General features: G+C 34.7%; 3 protein-coding genes and 1 pseudogene across 4 annotated transcripts; 1 reads left to right on the forward strand and 3 right to left on the reverse strand.

Moving 5' to 3' along the window:
* Nucleotides 1–291: 291 nt before the first annotated feature.
* On the forward strand, nucleotides 292–5305 carry LOC143545158 (nuclear matrix constituent protein 1-like; annotated as a pseudogene). Its single transcript, XR_013137376.1, has 8 exons — nucleotides 292–510; nucleotides 1418–1627; nucleotides 1722–1975; nucleotides 2058–2328; nucleotides 2408–2491; nucleotides 2569–4507; nucleotides 4595–4712; nucleotides 4807–5305. The product of XR_013137376.1 is annotated as a nuclear matrix constituent protein 1-like (transcript).
* Nucleotides 5306–7634: 2329 nt separating this feature from the next.
* On the reverse strand, nucleotides 7635–16352 carry LOC143545132 (uncharacterized). Its single transcript, XM_077037068.1, has 15 exons — nucleotides 15857–16352; nucleotides 15525–15624; nucleotides 14300–14477; nucleotides 13988–14209; nucleotides 11105–13905; nucleotides 10737–11027; nucleotides 10360–10638; nucleotides 10143–10271; nucleotides 9865–10065; nucleotides 9627–9769; nucleotides 9229–9529; nucleotides 9024–9163; nucleotides 8869–8947; nucleotides 8195–8775; nucleotides 7635–8107 (listed from the first exon to the last, which is right to left on the reverse strand). The coding sequence occupies exons 1-15, from the start codon at nucleotides 15952–15954 to the stop codon at nucleotides 8035–8037; spliced, it is 5616 nt and encodes a 1871-aa protein (XP_076893183.1). The 5' UTR covers nucleotides 15955–16352; the 3' UTR covers nucleotides 7635–8034.
* A 1863-nt stretch (nucleotides 16353–18215) lies between these two features.
* On the reverse strand, nucleotides 18216–21386 carry LOC143545159 (protein GAMETE EXPRESSED 3-like). Its single transcript, XM_077037092.1, has 10 exons — nucleotides 21117–21386; nucleotides 20841–21028; nucleotides 20424–20759; nucleotides 20110–20356; nucleotides 19757–20041; nucleotides 19570–19656; nucleotides 19432–19464; nucleotides 19307–19366; nucleotides 19082–19224; nucleotides 18216–18967 (listed from the first exon to the last, which is right to left on the reverse strand). The coding sequence occupies exons 1-10, from the start codon at nucleotides 21205–21207 to the stop codon at nucleotides 18269–18271; spliced, it is 2169 nt and encodes a 722-aa protein (XP_076893207.1). The 5' UTR covers nucleotides 21208–21386; the 3' UTR covers nucleotides 18216–18268.
* A 56-nt stretch (nucleotides 21387–21442) lies between these two features.
* Nucleotides 21443–23863, reverse strand: LOC143545161 (putative isoprenylcysteine alpha-carbonyl methylesterase ICMEL2). The gene is made up of 9 exons (XM_077037093.1): nucleotides 23685–23863; nucleotides 23106–23182; nucleotides 22935–23004; nucleotides 22705–22860; nucleotides 22371–22610; nucleotides 22221–22286; nucleotides 21998–22141; nucleotides 21815–21905; nucleotides 21443–21744 (listed from the first exon to the last, which is right to left on the reverse strand). The coding sequence occupies exons 1-9, from the start codon at nucleotides 23861–23863 to the stop codon at nucleotides 21583–21585; spliced, it is 1185 nt and encodes a 394-aa protein (XP_076893208.1). The 3' UTR covers nucleotides 21443–21582.
* Between the last annotated feature and the right edge of the window lie 1616 nt (nucleotides 23864–25479).

A 25479-nucleotide genomic window follows, 5' to 3' on the forward strand; every position in this document is an offset into this window, starting at 1 on the left:
GTATGAATATGACAAGGGCAATATAGTAATTTCAAGAGAAAGTTCCAAGCTGTCCTACCAAATAATAATAAAGATTTAGAAAGAACGTGAACGATACGCGCAAAGCAGAGAGAGAAAATAATAAAAGAAAAGTTAGTTTGGAGACGTTACCGGACTCGAACTGGTTTTATCCGCCGGAATTTGGGATTTTATCTCACGTCCGGTTACTCTTCATTTCATTTTTCACTTGTCTCTTCAATTCCATATATTATTCATTCACTCTCAAAATTATTATTAGCAACACCGTGTGGGTAGATTTAGGATCTGCTATTCGTAAAGATGTATACGCCTCAAAAGAAGGTGTGGTCTGGTTGGCTCTCATCGCCTAGAGACGACAATTCGAACCCTAATTCAAGCACTAAAGATAAGGGTTTTGCAATTGGTGGTGAGTCTACACCCAAGGGTTTGGTGTCCAACCTTATGGATCAAGATACTGCCGCTGATAATAATATTAATAAGCTTGAGAAGGAGGTTAGTAACTATTAATGTTTTGTAATTGCTTGATTTGGGTATTTATCTTTTAGTCAATAAATTAGGGTGTTTTTGGGTTGTAAACGTAGTTACTGATCATGGGTGTTATATTAATTTTCATAATAATAATTTAGGTTTTAGCAGGCACATGGGTGGCAAATTCGGTAGTAAATCGGGTCTAATTCGAGTCTTGGTAACTCAAAACAGGGAAATTTTGGGATTTAAACAAAGGATTGTTTTGGTTTGGGTCGGAACGGTTCCGGGCTGAAACGGGTTTTGGTCAGATCGGGTTGAGATTAAAAAAACCCTAAAAATATAAATAAAATAAATAAACTATAATGCTTGTACTATAATATAAATAAAAAACCCTAAAAAATATAAATAAAATAAATAAACTATAATGAATGAAGAAAAGCAAAACCCTGAGAAATCAAACTGAAACCGAAAAAATCAATTGGACTTTAGATCAATTGAACTTCTTTTTAACTCCAAACTTGATACAACTGATTTAGTTGTAAAACATGGCATTTCTTTTGTTACTGTTATTACTTTAATTTGTTTCTTTTATAATTTGTTAAAGAAATCAGTTTACTTTTCGGTAGTAACTCGGGTGTAATTCAAGTCTCGGTAACCCGAAACAGTGAAAATTTGGGATTTAAACATAATTATAATGACTAGTTTTATGTTTAGTGAATGAATGCCATAATTGGGCTGCTTTAAGCACTGCAATTAGATTTTATATATAAATGATTTATCTTTATAATATGGTATATCTGGAAGTTGGAACAACCCTATGAGGAAAGTTTTGTATCTTTTGTTAGTGTTATTACTTCGATGTGTTTGTTTAGTTATTTTATTATTTTTCTATTTGGAAATCGAGTTTATCTGATTATTGGTTTACTTAAAGCTATATGAGTATCAATACAACATGGGGCTACTTCTAATCGAAAAAAAGGAATGGGTATCCAAAAATGAACAATTTGAGCAAGCATTAGCGGAAACCAAGGAGCTTCTTCAACGAGAGCAAACCGCTCATCTTATAGCGATGTCAGAGGTGGAGAAACGAGAGGAGAAGTTAAGATATGCATTAGGAGTTGAAAAACAGTGTGTTACTGAGGTTATATGTTTAACTATTAATATTATCTTTGTTTATGTTAACTCAAACTTAAACCATGTTGTCGATAGTAATATTTAATGATTGATTAGTTCAGTTAGAGAAGAGTTTGCGTGAAATGCGGTCTGAATATGCAGAAATAAAGTTTACTGCTGATTCAAAGCTAGAAGAAGCACATGCATTGTCTGCCAGCATTGAAGGGAGGTCACTAGAAGTAGAGGCGAAATTACGTGCTGCTGATGCTAAGCTTGCAGAGGTCAGCAGGAAGTCATCAGAGCTTCAAAGAAAAACCCTTGAGGTCGAGGCAAAAGAAAGCTCACTTATGAGAGAAAGGATGTCGTTTAACAATGAGTATGCTTCACATTTTGTTAAAACTTAGACTTTCACCATATTGTTATTATTGAAATCTTTTATGTTATCTTTATGTCATCAGGAGGGACGCACATGACCGCAGTTTATCTCATCAAAGAGAGGATTTAAGATAATGGGAGAAGAAATTACAAGAGGGAGAGGAGAAATTGGCTGAGCTTCGTAGAGTGATTAATCAAAGAGAAGAGCTGGCAAATGATAATGATAAAGTATTTAAACAGAAACAAATTGATCTTGAGGAAGCGCGGAAGAAGATTGAAGTGGCTAATTCAGCTTTGAAAGATAAAGAACATGAAATAAGCATGAGGATGAAAAACCGAGCTTCAAAAGAGAAAGTAAGTGTTCTAGGGTTTTGGCTAATTACCATCTGAAAAGTTGTTTATTTATAGCTTAATCTGTATGATTCTTCTGCAGGAAGCTGCTGCTATGAGAAAGAACTTGGAGGTAAAAGAAAAGGAATTACAAAAGCTAGAGGAGAAGCTAAACGTGAGAGAAAAAGTAAGTACTTGATTGTAAATAATTTGAATCTTATTGTCAATATGTACTTATAAATGTTTAATATCATCTCCTTGCAGGTAGAGATTCAAAAACTATTGGATGAACACAAGGCCATATTGGACACAAAAACACATGACTTTTGAGTTAGAAATGGAACAGAAGAGGGCATCATTAGATGAGGATTTCAAAATGAAGGTTGCTGATGTGGAGAAAAAGGAAGTCGAAGTCAATCATTTGGAGGGTAAAATTGTAAAAAGAGAAGAGGCATTAGAAAAGAAACTAGAGAAAATTAAGGAGAAAGAGAAGGATATTGCTTCAAAGTCAAAAGCTTTGAAGGAGAAAGAGAAATCCCTTAAAGATGAAGAGATGAACTTAGAGAAAGAAAGGAAAGAATTAAGCAGTGAAATGGAGAATTTATCAAATCTCAAGACTGAGCTTGAGAAATTAACTGCTGAAATTGAAGAACAAAGGTTGAAAGTGGTTAAAGAACGGGAAAGACTTCAAGTAACAGAAGAAGAATGGGCTGAAGTTGCCCGTTTACAGTTGGAATTAAAGCAAGAAATAGAGAAAACCAGGCAAGAAAGGGAATCAGTTCTGATTGAGAAGGAGAATCTGAAGCAAGAAAAGGAGAAATTTGAAAAAGAATGGGAAGAACTTGATGAGAAAAGAGCCGAGATAAAGAAGGAATTGAAATCTGTTGCTGTGCAGAAAGAAAAGATGGAAAAATTGAATCATTTAGAAGAAGAAAAATTGAAAAATCTGAGGTTGGAAATAGAGAGTTATGTGGAAAGAGAGTTGGAATCTTTGAAGTTAGCTAAAGAATCATTTGCTGCTAACATGATGCATGAGAAATCCGTGTTATCAGAAACGTACAGCAGTAAAGAATCCCAAATGCTTCATGATTTTGAACTGAAGAAACAAGAGCTCGAGACTGAATTGAGAAACCGAGAATTGGAGATTGAGAACCGCATGCGTGAACGTGAGAAATCATTCGAGGAATATAGAGAAAGAGAGTTAGAAAATGTGAAATACTTGAGTAATGTTGCAAGTCGAGAAATGGAAGAAATGAAACTAGAAAGAATAAGCTTAGAAAAGGAAAAACAAGATGTTCTTGCAAATCAGAAGCATCTTGAAGGTCAACAGCTGGAAATGAAAAGAGACATTGATGATCTTGTTGGGCTTAGCATGAAATTAAAAGACCAACGTGAACAATTCTTGAAAGAAAGAGAACGGTTTGTTGCTTTTGTTGAGAAACAAAAGGGATGCAATGAATGTGGCGAGATAGTTTCTGCGTTTGTTCTATCTGATCTTCAATCATTAACAGAAGTTAAGACCACTGATACTTTTTCTTTACCAAACTTAGCAGATGGTTATTTGAAAGAAGCGGTTCAGGCTACTTCTGAGAATACTAAACAGAATTTAGGGACTTCTATGGGTAATTCGGGAACGCCTGGTTCTGGTAGTAAAACCTTAAAACTGGTTGAAAAAATGTACATCTATATTCGCATCAGGGAAGAAAATAGAAAATGAAGCCGGTGAAACAGAAACAGAAGCACAAGAGAATCTTGTAGATGTTGGTGAAATACCAGAATATATACTGAGCTCAGAGGATGAACCTGAAGTATCAGCTAGGGTTGCACCGGATTCTTCTGATGTCCAACAACAGGTGAACCAATCAGCTGGTGATGATCTTCAACACACCAACAGCCAGTCGCATGAGATTGAAGAAGTTTCTCAGCAGCCTGATGGGAATAAAGGCCAAATTAAGTCAATCAAGAAGCGGGTGATCAGGGCCACTCGTTCCAGGGCTACTGAGAGTTTTAATGGCGTTGCAGAACACACCGTTAGTCAGGGGGTTTCAAAAGGTGGCAGCCGTAAGCGTGCAAGTGAACACGAGTCTGGACAGAGTGAACAGCATGACGGTGTTACAAATGGACCCCGCAGGAACACGAGGCGGAAAGTTGCTAGAGATGTTGAGGCTCCAGTAAAACGATACAACCTACGGCACTCTAAGGCGTAAGTATAAATGATTCTATGGTTTTTGTATTTATTCAAACCATCATTCTTAACTTACGGTTTTGTATCCGTTTTCATGTTAATCAGGGGAGGGGCTCCTGTAGCTAGTAATGGAACTTTGTCTAATCGAAGTGAAGAGAATGTTGTTGGTAGAAAGAGAAGAGCCCACGGTTCAAATGCTCAGCCTGAAGACTCACAAGCCAGTGTATGCTAACTTTACTTCTTATTTTTGAAGAATTATTATTATTATTATTATTATTATTATTATTATTATTGATAATTGGTTTTGATGGTGGCAGAAGGAGATTGTGGATGGGGAGGATGAGGTAACAAAGAAGCTTCCAGAAGATATGGCTTTAAGCGAAGAAGTGAACGGGACGCCTCAGCGTGTTAGAGAGAATGGCAATGATGAACATGAGACTGGAACTCACGGTGCGCAGAACCAGGAAGAAGATGGTGAAGATGAAGATGAAGATGATTCTGAAGACGAAGAGACCGAACATCCTGGTGAAGTATCCATAGGAAGAAAGCTATGGACTTTTATCTCTACATGATGATGAGAGAGAGCATTATATAGTCAGTCAATATGCATAGAGTCCTACAAGTCATTCCTTTTTCTTTTTGGTGGTGAGGATTGTTTGTTGTGTTTTCTAGTGTCAGTCAGTCAGTCAGTCAGTCAATAATTGTTTTTATGTAGCTAGGCTTTAGAAGTTATGGGGTTAGATTGTTTTTGCAGTGAGAAGAGATGCTGCTGCTGCTGCTACATAAAATTCATGTAAAAACCTTCACTTGTTTTCATTTTCTTGTGTGATGCTTGTGACCTCTTTTCCCTTGTTAGTTTGTTGTCAGATTGTTCTTAGTGTCACGAATGTCTTTCTTTTACGTCATTTTACTTGATATGATCTTTCACATCACGGCTATAAATTTGGCGTGCTGAGTTTTATAAAAAACATCATAACACCCCTTGGGTTACAATTTCTGACATGGACTTGTTTAAGCAAGTCCGGGTTTAGGCTTAACAGGTTGACGTGTTTAAGACTTGTATAAATTCATGTCTAACCGGTTAAACACCTGTTAGTGACCTGTTTAAGCTTGTTCATATTATTTATTTATTAAAAAATTAAAGTATACGCCCTACTTGGTAAATGGTATAATTTGATTTTATACATAGATTTTTGTATCCAATATGTTAATAAGAATTGCGTATAAATTAAGACCTTTGGTAACTTTTGTTTTACAAAATATGTGATATTTATTGTGCTCCTAAACAGGTCGTATCGTGTAACACGTTTCTAAACAAATTCACGTTTGGAAAAAGTGACATGATCAGTTATCGTCCTGTGTTCAAGTTTAGCCTCACAGATAATTTGTCTTATCATGTGTTTGACCTGTTATTCACTTCAACATTACACCTGCAATTTACCCTACTAGTGTGTATAAATTGTTGAAACCGACCAAAGCATCCAAAACAAAGCAAGTTTGGCCGGTTTGAGATCCAAAAGGTTTTGTCCCATTTGGAGCCATCCTGTAAACCAAACTAACCGTTTATCTTTTGATATTTATATTATTTGTTTTTTTTTTTGAAAGCATGTAATTATATATGCACTAGACGAGTGCCCGCGCGATGTAGCAGGAAATACAAGCCTTAATAATCACGTAATAGATTTTTGGGTGCTCATCGTTCCATTTAAAACCGTGGATTAAGAATTCTTATTTTAAACTCAATTTAGTAGCGAAGTACAAATGAAACCGAAATCTAACCATTGTTAATCGTTTGTTTTTGTTGGGTTATAATTTTCAACGGTTTGGTTTCAGTTTTCGATGACAAAAAACGGTTTGGCTCACGGCTTAGTTTAAAACCATCAAAACCGGACCACAAACGACTATACGTAAGATGTTTTTTTAACTGAAAACAAACTATGACAATATCATACTCAAATTAAAGAGAATTAAATGCTTGTTTTTATAATGCAATTTTTTAAAAAAATATTCAAAAATGAAAAAGTTATGAACGTTTAAAAATCGTGGAGGAATTTGGGTTAAAAGTGAAATTATAAATAATATATAGTTAAAAGATGGGGATCAAAGTGGTAACTATTCTTTAAATTTCCAAATGTTGATTAAAGTTGAGGGGGCATTGTTGTAAATAATTTGAAGAAATATGAAAGAAACGTTAAATTTAGTGTTAGATGTGTATTATGCCCCTATTTGAGGTTGTACAATGTGTTTGAAAAATTGTAAATTACTTAAAACTAGGTGTCTTAATTTGCCCATGGGTGGTGCATTATATATAGTACTAGAAGAATGCCCGCGCGATGCAGCGGGTGTTTGAACATAGACTCTAGTAATCACGTAACAGTTATGGGAGTTCATGGTTCGGTTTGAAACTTTACAACCGTTTAAATCGATCATCGGTTAGATTAACGATTGTCTTTTTCTTTAACTTTCGGTTTCGATTTTCTACTGTTTAGTTACTATTTTCGATGATAAATAATCGTTACTAATAGTTAGGCTCGCATGTTTAACTTAAACCATCAAAACTGGCCTTGAACACTCATACGTAACACGTTGATTTTTTAACTTAAAAAAACTCCAACAATATCATACTCAAATTAAAGAGAATAAAATGCTCGTTTTTATGGTGCAACATTTTCTAAAAAATATTTACGTACGAAAAAGTTATGTCGATTTAAAAATCGTGGGGGAAAGTTGGTTTAAAATTAAAATAATTGGTAATAAATGGTTAAAGATTAGGGAGCAAAATTATAAATATTCTTGTATTTAATAAAAGTTTAGGGTAAAAAATTGTAAATATATTAGATGAATTGAATGTTCACTGTGAATTTATGTTTGAAAGTCTATTTTACCCTTATTTATTGTAAATTTATACTTGAAAGTCTATTTTACCCTTATTTATTGTGTTTTGTAGTTGTACCATATGTTGATTATGTTGTAAATTACTTAAATCTTAAGCGTCTTAATTTGCCCATCTCTTATATATTATATATAGTATTGATAAATAATCACTAATTATCTTTTATCTTGAAAAATATATCATTAACATAAAGTATCGATTTAAAAAATTTCGGCTCAACCAGTAAAAACCAAAATGTCAACTCACCCAATTAACCAATTTAGTCTATCGTTTCCCAAAACTGCAGTTAGCGGTTCAGCAAGTAAAACTTTTCTAAAAGTGGCTGAACCGGACCATGAAACAATACGGGAAATGAGTCATCCAACATCAAAACTAAGAAAACTGAATTTCATCTTTACATGAATGGGGGCAAAATCATTTCCAGACTAAAAATAATCCAACTACTCATTTTCCTACACAAGGCAAGTTTATTAGTTTGTCATCTTCAACAACCCTATATATAGATATTCCCATTTTCACAAGACAGCAAAAATAAAAACATCATCTATGACTCTATAAAACAAAACCTCCAACAGATCTATCTTATCCAAGTTAAGTATGCAAAACTCTGTACTTCCTTTACATTAAGCTATCCGACACAAACGTCACCACGCTAATCCACATTTATTGTTAAATGCTCACTTGCGGGTCCCGCTGCAAGCATCCCCCTATGCTTCTTTATATCCCTGAAAAATACAAAAATCAAATAATAAATTTATACAAACCACATTCTTGATCTGAAATCAGTAAATAACATTTTTAGCACGACTTACATGCAGCGAGGTATTTTGCAATCAGAATCTGTACATATTTGTGAGTGCAGCCTTAGTATTGACCATACGCGTTGACAAAATTTGCAATCAGCACGAGGTTTGACACTGCATCTAACAGCATGGGAAAAAAGTCTTCTTATTGTATTGCATTCTTTATACGCACATGGTATCCTATCACAGTCGGAGGCGTGCATTAAAGTATTCAACACGATCTTAAGTTGTAAACTTTTGGACCCACAGTCAATATCCAAGGAAGGTGGATATAATCTGTGAGGGTGATAAGCACCATGTCTCAGTCTGTAGCATGATTCACAAATATAATACTTAGGACAGGTGTCGCAATAGAAGCATTGCGCAACCACAACATCAGAATAACAAGCGGTACAAGTCGGCTTAGTAGCAGGCTTGTAGATTAAATGGTATAGAATCATCATAGACGAATATTTGGCACGCGAAAGTGTATCAAACTGAAAATGGGATTTCTGGCATTTGTTTAAAAATGCATCACGCGTCTCAAAGAAACTGTTCACAAACACATCATCTGTATCCTTGGTATCAACAGTCACATCATTCACAACCACCTGTAAAACCAATTAATTAAACCAAATATATATATATATATATATATATATATATATATAGAAAAGAGCACAAAAGGGAAATAAAGGTCTAACCTCAGAGAGTTGATTTTTTTCACCAGAGTGACACGTGTGCAGTTTACTCTCAGAAATATTCTTATCAGCATTGAAACATCTGGCAATGAACATTGACATTATGACTTTAGAATGCCCAAAGAATAAAAGATTAAAACAATATAGAGTGTATTTACCTAGAACACAGTTGAATCTTGTTGCAATGGCTGCAAAACCATCTACTTCCAGATAAGATAACTTCACGACAATGTGTGCAAATATGTTGTAAATGAACTATCATAAAGTTTTCCTTCACGGATAGAATAGTTGATCCCAACTGTAGAATATAAAATAAAATTAAAAAGAGAATTTTTTTTAAAAAATTAAGCTTAAAGTTTTAACCTTATGCATCACTAAGACATCCTTGACAGCAATATCAGCTTTGTCCTGTCCCATAGCTTTCAAAACTCTCTTGTTAGGTAACTTGCTCTGCAATCCACCAGGAGCAGTTTCTTCTAGTTCAAGTGTCCTAACATAATTTTCAGCAGCAACTGACCAATAATCACCATCAAAATAAGGCAAACGGGCTGCAGTTATCTTCATATTATTCCCCTCTCCACCAGTAACAAAAAACTGATTGTAGAAATTAGTGCGGTCAATAACAACATTAGCTTCTGTTGCTTTCTTTAACATCGACTTATACCTGCACATAAAACACACACATTTGAACACTAAAGAAACCAAAACTCAAAAACTGTTATAAAAATTTGATTTAAAAAAAAATAAAAAAAATGAGATACCACTGGCGTAGCTTATCCTGCTTTGGTGTCCTCTGAGTCTCAGGATGACAGTAAAAAATGTAATCTTCCCCTTTTACAAGAGGACATGCCCAAATGTAACAGGTGGCAAAACCTCGTTTCTTGCAATAATCAAGGTATCCAGTCTGTTTTTCATGGTTTCACATTATTAGCATAAAGAATTGAAAGTATACAAAAAAAACTATTTACAGAAGTTTCAAAAAGGCAAAAAGAGAAGTACCAGTATTTCATGATAAACGAAGGTCCGAAGAGATTCACCGGTCACACATTTTCTCTCGGGTCTAAAGTACTTTACAGAATCAAGATACGAGATATACACACAACGATTATTCGGGCCACCACATTCTGATCCAAATTCCTGAACACACATTCCGAATAGGCACACATCTACCCCTTCTATTTTCTGGAACAAAAAAATTAACTGATGGAAAAATAATAATGTCAGATAAACAGTTTACAACATACATAACTAGCACAATATTTGTTATTTAATCTTACCTTTGACCTGTATGTAAATCCTGATGGATAATCTTCTCCGTGAAGTATGCTCCTAAACTTCTGCCTAACTTCCAACTGTTTCTCAACAGATACAACTACTCTCACAACGAGACCTTCAGCCATAGGTACCTACATAAACAGACAAATTCTAGATTCATGAAGCTGAATAAGTTTAAATGTATTATATTCAGATTTAAGGGTATATGAGTAATTTTACCTCACTTGGTTTGATTCCAGACACTTTTGCCATTTCTTGTATTTCTTGATTAAGACATTCGAACAGTCTTTGTTCAATGTGATCACTTAAATTAGTTCTCGGTAAATCTTTTGCTCCAGAAGCAGTGGATTGTGGTAACGGGACACGAATTCCACTTTCTAATTCTTGTAAATAACATTTAGGGCAAATATATTCGGCTTTACCTTCAACATCTTTTTCATCATTGTAAAGACCGCATATTCTATGCTGCCAGTTTTGACACTTGTCACAAAGAACCCACTGCAAAAAAAAAGACGAGTCTGTTTAATCCAGGGGCTAAACTTGTATAAAACAAAAACCCCAATTGCGTTTGGTTAAAAACTTAAAGCTAAACTTACCGAGTCCTCTCTTTCCTCATCATTGCGCGCCTTTTGTAGATTTGATTTGGGCATAGGATACCCATACCCACGCATTATAATATTATTCCCATGAGTTCCCCTGTAACATGATACACAGAAACAATAGTGTGTGCCAATTTTACCGGCTGTTCGATAATACCCAACGTTTCGTTTGATACGCAATTCACATGATGAACAATACATTGGTGTAGGGGCAAACACGAGCTTATCATTTGAACATATTTGGCATGTATTGGGACCAATTGAAGGTGCTCTGTTTTGTGATGAAGCCTGCATTAATGTGTTTTATATTAGAATCCATAAGTTTAATTAAACAAAAACTTTAAAAAAAATCACGACAAACAAACCTTTTGAGATGTAAAACTCAACAAATGTGCTTTAATTTGATCTGCAGTAAAATAATCAGCCAAAGATACAGAGGCACTTGGTATCTTGTTCTTCTCAGGCTCCAACTGTGAGTCATTATCAGTCAAAGATGCGGTTTTTATTTTGGTATTATCCGATTCTAGGACGGAATCACAATCCATCGTAGACACATTTGGTGTCATGAATTTATTTGAATTTAAATCCGCCTCATCAGCACCGGATTTTTCTTTTTCATCAATGATCATTTCTTTTGAAGAATGATGATCAGAAAATAACTGGGCCGATTTCACTATTTCAGTAACAGTCAAAGATGCGGTTTTTATTTTGGTATGATCTGATTCCAAGACCGAATCACAATCAACCATAGACACATCTGGTGTCATGGATTTATTTGAAGTTAAATCTGCCACATCAGCACCAGAACTTGAATCAGTGTTTGCTTTTATTATGGCCTCGCCGGATTTCTCTTTTCCATCAATGATCATTTCTTTTGAAGAAAGATGATCATGATCAGAGCATAACTGGGGTGATTTCGTTATTCCATTATCAGTCAAAGTTGCGATTTTTATTTTGGTGCCCGAATCACAATCAACCATAGACACATTTGGTATCATTGGTCTATTTGAATTTAAATCTGCCACCTCGGAACCAGAAGTTGTTTCATTATTTGCTTCTACTACGGCCTCTCCAGATTTCTCTTTTTCATCGGTGATCATATGTTTTGAAGACAGATGATCAAAAGATAACTGAGGCGAATTCATCATTTCATTGTTTACAATGTTACAACTCGGTTTTACCACCGTTAATTTCTTTTGATCGCGTACCCTATGAGCTTTCTTCCTCTGGTTATCATCCATATCATCTTCCTGAACAGTTGAACTCTCCAGAATTGGATATTTCAGCATCTGATTGTTGGCAATATTATGAGTCTGATTTACCACCGTTGATTCCAGTTGATCATGTGCACCGTTGACTGTCTTTTCCCGCTCATCACCAATAGCATCTTCCGCAATTGTTGAACTATCCGACTTTGGATATTTTATCAGTTCATTGATTGCAGCAGTATAATCACTCTGATTTACCACTATCGATTCCTGTTGATCATGTACACTGTTGACTTCCCTTCTTTGGTCAACATCCATTGCATCTTCCTCAACTGTTGAAACATCTGACTTTGGACAATTCGCCATTTCATCGTTTACAACATTATCATTACTCTGACACACCACAGTTAATTCCTGTGGATCATGTGTGCCATTGACTTCCTTTGTCTGGTCATCACCCGTAGCATCTTCCCCAACGTTTGAACTATTCAACTTTGGATATTTCAGTATTTCATTGTTTGCAATAATATCACTCCGATCTAACACTGTCGGTTCCTGTTGATCATTCGTAGCATCTTCCCCAACTACTGAACTATCCAGCATTGGATATTTCAACATTTCATTGTTGGCAATTTGATCACCCTGATTTAGCACAGTCGATTCCTGTTGATCGTGTGCACCATTGACTCCCTTTCTCTGCTCACCGTCTAAAGCATCTTCCCCAACTGCTGAACTATCCAACTTTGCATAGTTCATCATCTCACTGTTTACAACAGCATTATCACTCTGACTTACCATCATTAATTCCGGTTGATTATGTGCACTTGCACCATCTACTTCCCTTCTCTGCTCATCATCCATAGCATCTTCCACAACTGCTGAACTATCCGACTTTGGATACTTCATCATTTCATCATTTGCAACATTATCACTCTGACTTACTGCTGTTGATTCTTGTTGACCATCTGCACCATTGACTTCCCTTCTCTGCCCATCATCCATAGCATCTTCCCCAACTGCTGAACTCTCCGTCTTTGGACGATTGATCATTTCATTGTTTACAACATTATCACTCTGATCATCATCCATAGCATCTTCACCAACCGTTGAACTATCTGGCTTTGGATATTTCATTATATCATTGTTTGAAACATTATCATTCTGATTTACCTCTTTCACTTCATGTTGATCAAGTGCACCATTGGCTTTACTTCTCTGATCATCATTCATAGCAACTTCACCAACTGTTGAACTATCCAACTTTGGACGTTTCGTCAATTCATTTTCTAAAACATTATCACTCTGGCTCACCAATACTAATTCCTGTTGATCGCTTGCACCATTGACTTCCTTTCTTTGGTCATCACCCGTAGCATCTTCCACAATTTCTGTACTATCTGACTTTGGATAATTCATCATTCCATTGTTTGCAACATTATCATTCTGATTTACCACCGTTAATTCATGTTGATCATGCGCACCATCGACTGCCCCTCTCTGCACATTATCCATATCATCTTCCCCAACTTTTGAGCTCTCCAACTTTGGATATTTTGTATTATCGGTGTCCTCTGATTGCTCAAGCTTCCTTTTTCTAGATTCCAACTGAAAACTACCAGCAATGGCAGATGAAGACCTTGCAGGTCCACAAACGCTGCAATTTAAATCGTTACACTTGTCAAAATGGGATGCCAGTTCAAGATGCAGATGGCACTTGCACAAGTTCGCCTGGCATTCTGCTTCATGCATATAATCCTGAAATGAAACATCTTTTCTCAAGTATGCTGGCATACCCTTGTACATTACATATGCACCTAGCACTTTAAAAGCATATGCGTCACTAGCTTCTGGGAGGTTATGGAAACTCTGCTGGACATTGCACGGATTCGAATAAGGAGATTGCACATCATCCACCGATAATAACGGATGGTCCATGTTGTACGCGCTTATGTATTGACCTATTGGTAACAAAAACACAATATTAGGTTGATGTCAGACACATATGCTTCTCGGACAGATTATGTTAAGAAAGAAACATACTGTTATGAAAAGAAGGTTGCTGGAATGAACTTATTGCTGTTAGACTATCAAAAGCTTCAGTATCTGATATAATATCACCATAAGAACATGCAGTGATGGTTGAAACCTGTTCAGGTGAAGTAATTACGTCTAAATCACTCTGTTTTACACCCAATGGAGAAATTAAGGGCGGTGGTGTTCCACCATAAGCAACATTTTGGATAAACTCGTTATATGTTGATCCTGTACAAGTGTACAATTCCATCATGAATATATGACATTAAACACAAATGATTATAAGTGTAGAGTCAAAAGGAAGATTGAAAAACATACCTCTACAAAAATTAGGATTATATATGTTCACAGCAGCAGGAATATAACGACTATATCCCAAATTTATGTCATTTTGAGGCGGATAATATGAATTTGAGACCAACAAGTCTGGCAAAGATGAATGTGAGGATATTATCTGATGAAGATTAGCATCGTGCACCTCTTGCTGAATAAAGTTCTGCAATCCCGGTTTACAATTATAACAGTATTTAAAAGTATAAAAGTTCAACTATGAAAACAGCATATTGATCGAATAAACTAAAAAAATACTCTTCTTATAAAAAGGTGTCCCTGCTTGTAAATTTTTATGCAATAAAAATAAGCTAATTTACACCTTTGAAACACAGAAATTCAATTTCAATATACACACTTGTAAGGCTAAAATAAGCCTAGAATCCATTTGCACGCAGTTCTTTTACCCCTTTTGCTAAGACTTTTCAACAAGCAAAAAATCAGAAGCATCCCAACTACAATTCAATTAACTACAATCTACAAAAACTATAACTGAATAGATCTAGCATAAATCATACAACAAACAACCAATTTGGAGATTTTTTATCAAAATGGTGCATCGGAACCCTAAATCTTGTTCCGATGATCATTAAGGTACTAATTACAACCAAATTGCAACAATCAATTCTACTTAACAAAAAGAACAAACGAGCATGTCTTTAGAGTATCTAAAATAATCATTACCATATGAATCGTCATCAACTCAAATAGCATACAACCGATTCGATAAACAAAACCAAAACGGCGAATCGGAGCCCTAAATCTTCAAATCAATGCGATTAGTACTGTATTAACTAGTTGCATCATATATACATAATCATCCACATTGTAATATCAATTCAACTTACAACCGATTTGGAGATTTTTTTATCAAAAGAATGCATTGGAACCCTAAATCTGGTTCCGATTCGATCATTAACGCACTAATTACAACCAAATTTCATCAATCAATTCTACTTAACAAAAAGAGCAAACGCACACGTTTTTGAGTATCTACAAACAACCATTACCATATAAATCGATCAAAATCATCTAGCATACAACCGATTCGCAAAACATAATCGAAACGGCGAATCGGAGCCCTAAATTTTCTAACCGCTGCAACTTTTACAGCATTAACTAGTTGCACCCTGATTCCAAACTACCACATACACACATAACGATCCACATTGTAACGCCAAATGAAGTTGCAAAACAGAACAAGAACACTAACCTTGGTATTATCGATAGGAGTCGGAAACCGGTGGTTCAAGTGACTAATAAGGTTGGATGCCCAATTCTCACCCTCAGTTGTCTCCATATAATTCTTGGCACTAAATATATTTATATAAAACCAAGCATTAATTAATCACACAAAAAAATAAATGCACCATATGATATTCATTCATTAATCCCCTGTATTATGCAATTCTGTGTACCACTTTATTCCCAAAAGTTAAAAAGTAATCAAAACAATACCATATTATTAACACACTTACTTACAACACTATTCTTAACATATATAATAAAACCTTAATAACCCAAAAAAAAACCCAACAAACTTACATGTTTCCGATGAACTCATTAACATTATCAGACCCACAACGTCCAATGTTGTTATTCTTGAACCGGTCTTCTATATGATGACCCAATTCGTAAACCATCCTCTCATAATTTCAAATCCCAAGAACCCAATTCCAAGATTCAATTTGGGAGATGGGTTTTCAATAATATTGCGAAAAAACACGAAATTGGTTGAGATTGAATAACGAATTCAGGAACCCTAGTTTTGTAATGGCGTTATAATAAAAGGGGGAAAGTGGGTTTTTTTTTTTATTTGGTGTTACAAGAATCGTTGGGTTTGTATGTTGGAATTGAAATTGGAATTGGAAGTATGAATTGTTTGATTTGTGGATGATGATAATAATAATAACTAACTAGGTTTTTTTTGGGTTATGTTGTTTGTATGAAGAAGAAAGAATCTTGGTTTGTGAGATTATAATTATAATGATTAATTAAGGGATAATGGCGCCAAAGTTTAGTGTGATGTTTGGGATAATTTTGATAAGTTATTTTATAAGTTTTATTTTTTAATCAGACCTACTTTGTATAAATCTTTCATGTCATGATGTTGGCAAACATGATATTTGATAAAGACGTATTTGTGTTTGTTTATGGTATTGTTAAGAGAAGTTATGGAATATTTTATTTGTGTAGCATGTTTATATATGATAATAGGTCAAAACTGTACAAAAATAAGAAACTTAGATTTGTTTTTCCTTGAGTTATTAATTATCAATATGGATAAACAAATGGGGGAAGGGTCACTATTTGGGATTTTGGGTACCCTTCAACGTATTTATTCACCAATAAGAATGACATTTTAATCTGCTTAAGGTGTTTAATCAGTAGTGCAAACGAGTACTAGTACTTGATTAACGAAGAGGAGAGCGTGTGTACAGGGCTTGTAATATTTACCTACCCAATCATCCGTCATTTATACAATTATTAAAAAAATACAAAGAACTGTTATAGGGTGGATGTGAATGGTGTTTTATGATATTTTAACATGGCAATGCACGATTTGTAGAATTTTGGGTACATGAGAGGAACACCATTTATCCCCTAATCATGAGCTGGTGTTGCAAGAACCTGATTGGTCCAAGTGATGACCTATGGTTATGCCGCGTCTAACATTTTTATTTTCTTTTTTCCTTTCTATTATGTTTTAAATTTTTTATATTATATTTGAGGAACTTACTAATTCATGTTTACGATTTAGAGTTAATACTATGTCGATTGAATTGGCATCGGTTCACCGTTGCAATGACCGAGTTTTTCTTTTCTTTTTATTATTTTTTTCTTTTTTCGTTTTAATATTTTATTTTAGGGTTACCTATTTATGTTTACGATTCAATATCCATGCTTATTATGTTAGTTTTTTTGGACTTACTATTTTATGTTTTATTTTGTATGTTAAATTGTCGTATTTGAGCGTTAACAAATTTATTTTTTGGTTTAGTTCCAGTGCTACAACTCGATAACGACCAAGTTCGTGTCCATTTGTAGTTGTACCATGCGGATTTTATCAACCAACTAAAAGTTCCTTTAAATATGTTTTTTATCTTAAGTTATACGAGAGTTAATGCCACTATTCATGGTTATTTTTTGGGTTTATTAACGTTATTGTTACGAACTTAACCGATACCGATCAGACTTTAATTACTTATAATAATTTTGATAATGACTAATTAAACTAATGTGACTTGGAACGTTATTAGTTTATCAATGATACTATCGAACGTATCGAAAGTTATGATACAAAGTACTATAAATATTAAATAACAATCATAGTAGACTCTTTTAACTTTGAAAGGCATGACCAAATTTGACTGGTAATGGGTAAGCCTATGTAGGGCTTTGTATGAAACGGTATATGCCAAACAACAAGATGGTTAACATAGTATAGACTATAGAGATATACAATCATTTAAACATGCGTTCGTATATGGTATATTATATGACTGATGTATTTATATCATGGCTGGAAGGTGTTCATCCAACATCTTGTGGCCATTTAGATAACTCAGCCCTTGTTCTAATAATTTCAGGATAAGTTCATGGGTTTTAACAAATATCATACTCCATCACATTCTCTGCCACACTCATATATAGAAGATGCATCACTTCTAAGATATAGAGGCTGATAGTAAATAACCCCTAACCAGTAGCCACAATCTTGGAGATGAAAAACAAGTTTTGTGCTACTAGTATCATGTGTGGCTTTTGGAAACATTAATATAGTGCGCTATAACGTATTTAGCCTTTTTATTCCGCAACAGAAAACACAATGAACATAGATAGCAGAAATATGCAAAAGTATTCAATTTAAACACCAATCATATCCCTACTCTCAAAAACATCATTAAAACCGAGAAAAATCAAGAAACACAACACAAAACATTTTGCAGAATGCAGTTACTTGCTACTACCAACATTCCTGGTTAAAGATTTCGACCTCTTTCGCATACTGCTACCAACAATTTGCAGATCATCACCCTCATTGATAATCTCCACTTCTTGTTCTTCAACAATTTCCTCATCATCATCATCATCATCATCATCATCATCCTCCTCATCAATAATCTCCACTCCTTGTTCTTCAACAATTTCCTCATTATCATCAGCCTCGTCAATACTCTCCGCTTCCTGTTCTTCAACAATTTCCTCATTATCAATATCACCCTCATCAATAATCTCCACTTCTTGTTCTTCAACAATTTCCTCATGATCACCACCATCAATACCATCATCATCACCACTAGAGCTTTCAGGCTCCATTAAAGCCTTCCCCTTTGACTCTATCTTTTCTTCATTGCTGTTATACTCCTCTGAAGACGCGTTGCTAATTATATCGACGCTCTCTTTCAGCCCACTTTTAAACGAAAAACTCTTGCTTTTCTTATCAGAGAGCGGTATCAGTGACTGTGATTGTGGGCTTGGTGCATCTCTTCCCAAACTGTATGTGGTTGAAAGCTTTCTCTCTATACCTTCTCGTTCTTTCACCAAATCCCCGAGTTTTTCTAGCATTTCATTACTTGGTGATCCCTCGGCTGTTTTTTTCTCCAGCTCGGTTATTGTTCTATCACATACCTTCTTTTGAAGCCGAAGTGAACTCTGCAAAAACAACGACACATGACTGTTTATTAATGATGTTGTGACGTATAATTTTCTTGTTTCGTTTATGCAGACAGATGCTTTATCCAAACACAAAAAGTTAAAGGCGCTTACTCTCTTTTCCAGAAAGTTTCCAAGATCTTGATTTTGAAGCTTCTTTTTGTTCCAAAATACACAGCAAAATTTTACCAGGGCTGCTAGCAATATCAACAGAATTGTTTCAAAGAAGAGAAACAATTCGATGGCTTTCTCATTACCTGAATGAAGTATGGATATTAATTAGTATAACTGGATGTAAAATTCTAAAGTATGAGATTGAGTGGTATGCTTATAGTTTACCTGTGTAGATGCTAACTTTCTTGATGTCCATCATTGAACAGGTTGATGTGAGTTTCTGATCTGTTAAAACAAAAAGATTAAAGTAACAAACAGATTAATGTAATAATAATGTATAAGGTTGTTACGTGTGCTAAAGCATGAAAGCGGATTCCCAGTATCTGCATCAGATTGAAATAAATAAAGTTATAAGCTTCATCATATACTAATTCAACATGTTGATCTCAAGAACCAAAAATAAATAAATAATAAATAAAAAACCTTACTTGAAATAGAAAGAAAATCAAGAAGTATTCTTTCATCCACAACAAAAAGCCTTAAGTCACTCTCGAGAAACAAATTCGATACCGCGCCTATTTTAATTATGATAAAACAAAAGGTCAAATTAAGTTGTTTTCAGTTGTACATTTGTAAAAATGTCGAATTTTGATGACAGTGAAGAAACCAGATCACCAGGATAACTTTCAGACCAATAAACATTTCCTGTTGCAGGAACCAGTAATGTAAAAATAGTCTCTACCGGTCTCGTTGCAGAAACATATGTGTTTTCCTCATCCGTACGTCTAATCATTCCCGCCATTTTTGTTTGAGATATATAAACCGCATAGCCAGAACAGTCAAGAACCGGGTTGACTTGAATCACAGTATCCATTTTCTTTCTTGTGTGAAATTTCTTCACAATCCCAGATGGTGAGATTGAGTAAAGAAATCCATCTACCGAACCGATAGATATCCAACCTGTAAGTTAAATCTCATTCAACATAAGATACATCGATATATCGTATATGCTTAATAACTTAAATTACCATTAATATCAACAACTGGTGCAGGGTTTTGTGAACCTAATGGGCCGATATCATTCTGCCATAAAACGGATCCTGTCAACACATCTAAAGCCAGAATAATGGATCTTTCTGGAACAGTGATGTACAACCGACCATTGTTTCCAGCAGTTATAGTGAAATTCTTATTCAGATAGCTTAAATCCTGAATCCACTTTACATTAGTACCGAGAACCGACATTGCATAAACTTCTCCTTGATTATTGGAAAACTGCAACAGTAACAAGAACTTGATACTAATATTAACCATCAAAATGTAATCAACAAACCGTGCTTACATATACATTAGCATCACAATGATCAAACACAGGGGTTGAAACAATATAACATCCTGTGATACTCTTCCTACAACCGTAACGGAAATGAAATCGATGCATTTCAGGTCCGGTACCCCACTTTGTTTTCCCATCAAACCCGTAAGCATACAGTCCCCATCTTTTCAAATTAACAATAACACAAGAAGCAGGTATGCTCGCTGTGAGCCCAAGAATCACAGCATCATTTGGCCATAGGACACCGCTTCCCAGGCCCAAGAACACTTCCCCTGCAGATTCAGGAGTTGTCATGTACCTAGTATCGACTTTTAGTACACGGTTTTCTGCAACCAAATATACCTGCCAAATAACCAACAGTCATCCATCATATAACATAACCAACAGTCATCAAAAGTATGCTAGTATTTTATTACTCTTAACCTTTCCAGAAGCACCAAGAGCTGGTGTTATACCAGCATTGCAAGTGTAGTTAAGAGGTATTCTCTTTATAATTGAACCATCATTCTGGAATATTATTAAGTTCTTTTCCAGACATATGTAAACCTTTCCTTCATCAGTGACCAAATGATTTGAGAGTGTTGTTGTTGGTATAGGATGGTGCCTGTGACCTAATTAAAATCATAAAATTTGTAAAAAAAATAATGAAAAATCAATGATTAAAGCTTAACTTAGAAAAGATAAGATAATAATAAGAACCTGAAATCAAGGGAAGATCTGAAGCAGCAGAATGTAATCCGAGCATATAAAGTGTAAGAATGTGACTCAAGATTTTAATAATCGGTGGCATGGTTGAGTAAAGATCGAAACTTTTTTAGGGTTTTCAATGGAAAATGAAGAGGAACGGTTATTTAACTGCCACTAGATGGCGGGAAATGCATAAAGATAGATACCCAAGAGATAAAAATTGAAAATTTGAAAAAAAGAAATCTGTACAATATAAAAATTAAACTACTACAATAATATATAAAACTGGTTTATAATGAAGTAAACCAACCAATATATTTCAATTTATGAAACTAACAATTTCAATGTATGTACATCATTCCAAACTTTAAATCCACTATGATATCAAATACCGCGCTTTCATTTCACAAGATTGAACCAAAATTTGCTGGGGACCGAACGCAGGAGCTTCCGTGTTAAATCTACATATCAGGGTGGCTTAAAATGGACTCACCATACCGGCTAACTTCAACAAGGGTTCGGGACAAAGTCGTTTTCTTGCAGGTGCATTTGCAACCTTAGCGAGTGCATTAGCATCACCAGCATGTATGTAGTTGACTATATAGTCAAACAGTTCGTCTTTACCGCCTCTTAGAGGATCCTGTACAGTTTGCAGAAACCCAAAATTCAGTTAATTGTCAAAAAAAATATGTTCTAAAGTGAAAACTTACTTGAACAAATAAATCTGTGTGGGTTTTTCCTTTGTATAGTATTAGATCAGCTGACACACCAGCTTGCTTAAGAGCCTCCACAAAAGTCGTACTGCAAGACACAAATTATTTATAAATGCTGATGTATTGGAGTAATAAATGATAAAATGAAATAGGGAGTTTTGACTTTTGAGTGAGTCAAACCTTGCAAGCGGTGGTATTGTAAAATCTTTGGTACCATGAAAAAGAATAATACGCGGTAGGATAGAAAAGGCATTTCTAACAATCGGATCCTCAATAATCATTTCAGGAGAAAATTGTTTCAAGGATTCTTCGCCTTCCATTATACTGTCATAACATGTTAATAGTTAGGTGCCTGTGAAAACAATGACCAATACATACTGGTTCATTAAATATTATTTAATACCTTAAAAATATAGAGCGGTGGAGGCCTCGTCGTTCAAAATGTTCAATTAGATTGGGAAGATGGTACCTGTTGAGGTACAAGAGATAATAATTTATTTAGCTAATGTGATTAGTTAAAAGAAAACAAATGTTTTTAAGAGATAATGTTTACACTCCGGATAAACCAAAATAAGCTTTAATCTGAGAGATACTCCAAGAAACACTTTCTCCCTTAAATTCATTGATTGCTTGCAGAAACAGTGCACAAGAAGAAATATGTGCACCAGCAGACTGTCCCGTTAAATAAATCCTATTTGGATCGCCTCCGTATTCAGAAATATTTTTGCAAATGAAAGATATTCCTTGAGAAACATCATCAACCATATTGCTGATTGTACCTTGCGGAAAGTTCCTACATGCAAGATTCATGCAAAATAAATCTTAATTTAAATCATCAAGTCTTCACAAGATTTGACGAAAAATGATAATTGGATTTATCAAGTCACCTGTAATCAATGGATGCTACAATGATATCTCTTTGTGCTAACTGAAGCCCTAAAAGAGCGCCCCATGCTTTATACCCTATGATCCATGCTCCACCAGTCACAAAGATGACTACTGGTTTTGGGCCATCTATATTATTCGGTAAGTATAGATCCAACCTAAAGAACAAATTTACATTCACTGATATGCATAAAGAAACATAATGTGCTATCAAATTACAAACCAATGGTACCTGTTTCTAGGTTGATCACCATAAATTATACTTCTATGGACTTGGCTTGAAATACAAAATTGATATAAAACTGAAAATTTGTAATGGAGAAATTAGCTTAATCATTTCAAGATTGAAAATTTGAAATGTTGTTATATGTGAATGTAACAACTAATCACCAAAAAAGCAAACCTTTGAGGAAACCGGGCATCAAAAGCATTGCATAAAGAAGTAAGGCAAGAAGCCTGAGCATCCACCGGCGGCCTAACCTGGTAAAGAAACATTTATATGATTAGACCAAGCGTAGTGGAGGATGTTGGAGGCGCCAATCCCTTCCGCATCAGCTCCAAATTCTCGTGAAACCAAAACAGAGGGGCGCCAATGGGTTAATGGGCTCTTTTTGTGGGGGCCAACCAATAACATTTTCGCACACGCATATTTATAAGTTAAGAAAAGATTAAATAATAATCATGTTGTTAATTAAACCCTTAAGCGTTTTTGAGTGAAAAGTTAGTGAGACCCCATGCTTGCGTGGCATAGCATTTTCCACGTTTTTTTGTTAAACCAGTACACATAGTCTTAAAAGTATACATTTAATAGCCATGATTAATCATGACCTATACAGACTATTATGCAACAACTGTTGTAGGAGGAATAAATAATATTATTATTTGTATGAAAAGCTCAGTAGAAACATTGATCTAAAATTACTAATAACTAAAAATGAAATGATAAGTGGAGTATGATGGAATAGAAGAGAATTTAATATACCCTAGGTAGCGAAGGAGAGTGAGAGTGATTAAATAAGTTTCAGAAGCAGCATGTCCGATTTCGCGACTGAAGGATTGTGATCGACTCAGACAAGGTGAATTATTCGCCGGAGAAGCATTGACCCGACTTCCAACGCTGCTACTACTGCTGGAGCCTAACGAATCAGGAGGAGTCTTCATATCAATTCCATTCAATTCCCGGGCAAAGAAAGAAATAATAATTTGAATTGGTTGTTGGTATTTACGGGTTACGTGAATTTGAATTTGAATTTGAATTTGAATAGGGTTTGTGTATCAAATCGATTGGTAAAACAAAAAGAATAGAAGGTGTAATTCGATACATAACGATCCAAAATCATCAACCAACCAATACAGATACCCTTATTATTATTATTATTATTAATTATTCATTTTTGTTTTTGTTTTCACAATGAAATTTCTAAAATTGATTTTAAAAAATAAAATTCGAAAGTAAATATTTGGCAAATCCACCTTTTGTTATTTTCTATATTCGATTGGAAGTGGAGTGCTGAGTGGTGGTCCAGTTGCCGTTTATTGCCTTTGTTATATATTTGTTTAGAATAACAATTTAAAACTTTAAAATTATCCGTTGGTGCTTTTATGCTAGCATTTCCGGGATTCAAAAAATTCAAAGCTATATTTAAAAATAGAAAATAAACCTCTACGTATGTATATGATGTTTCATCTAGTTCCACATATATCATCACATGAAAAGTATTATTTGGAAGATCAACGACACAACCACACAAGTTTGGTTCCAAGCGGATCCATGTAGGGCATTATATATTAAAGGGTCACAAAATAACTTACTGGGAGGGCATCGGATAATATATTAGTCAAAATTTATTATCCAAATAATAGTTGAAAGCATATCATAATAAGATAAAAACTCTTAATTATGATAATACCTTACCGCTTTTTCATTCAAATAAAATACACATTATTTTACGGCATACAAGGGAGAATATATTAGTTAAAATCAAATAAATTAGAGGGAATTACACGGATCATCCATTTTCTATGACAATTTTTACATTTTATCAATAGGTACCTTAAGGTGTCATAAATTAAGAACATGGTCCCTGGTGCTCACTAGTTTACTCAAAGTCGTTCATACTATAGACGAAACTAGGACGACTTAAGTAATTTGTATGGATCGTATCTATAGTTTTTATACCTATGATAGGGATGTGAAATTTTGGCATGATACATGAATATTATACTAGATAGGGTTGTTATCTACCATATTATTTTTCGCGGCTATCTATACTGTAATTATATGTAAATCAATATTGACAGAGGATATGTTTAATGACATCACAACTATTTGAACATATTCAAACATAATGCTTGTCAATGTCATGTTATGTTCTCTCTTTGAATTCTTCATATACACACGTACAAATGTACAATAAATATTTATATGGTTCTAAAATGAAGGGAATAAGAGCATTCTCATCCCGTTCCCTATCCCTATATCCATATATATCATATAATTGCACTAAAAAACACTATATTTCTCTCTCCTATTCAATTAAATAATATTTTTTTATATCTTTCTCATTACAGTTTTCTCTCTCCACCCTATAATTTACAAAAAATCACGACCTTTTCCCCAAATTTACAAAAAATCACTACCTTTTCTCTCTCCACCCTATAATTTACTCTCACAACCACTCACATTCACCCTATAATTTACAAACCCTCCTCACATAATTTTAAGGGATGGGTTGGGAATGCTCTAAGAAGGGACAATTTCCAAAACAGTCCCCTAG

This window comes from Bidens hawaiensis, unplaced genomic scaffold, assembly GCF_021521415.1.
Source record: "Bidens hawaiensis isolate Kalapana, Puna unplaced genomic scaffold, B.hawaiensis_p1.1 tig00013865_1, whole genome shotgun sequence".
In the NCBI taxonomy this organism is placed as follows: domain Eukaryota; kingdom Viridiplantae; phylum Streptophyta; class Magnoliopsida; order Asterales; family Asteraceae; genus Bidens; species Bidens hawaiensis.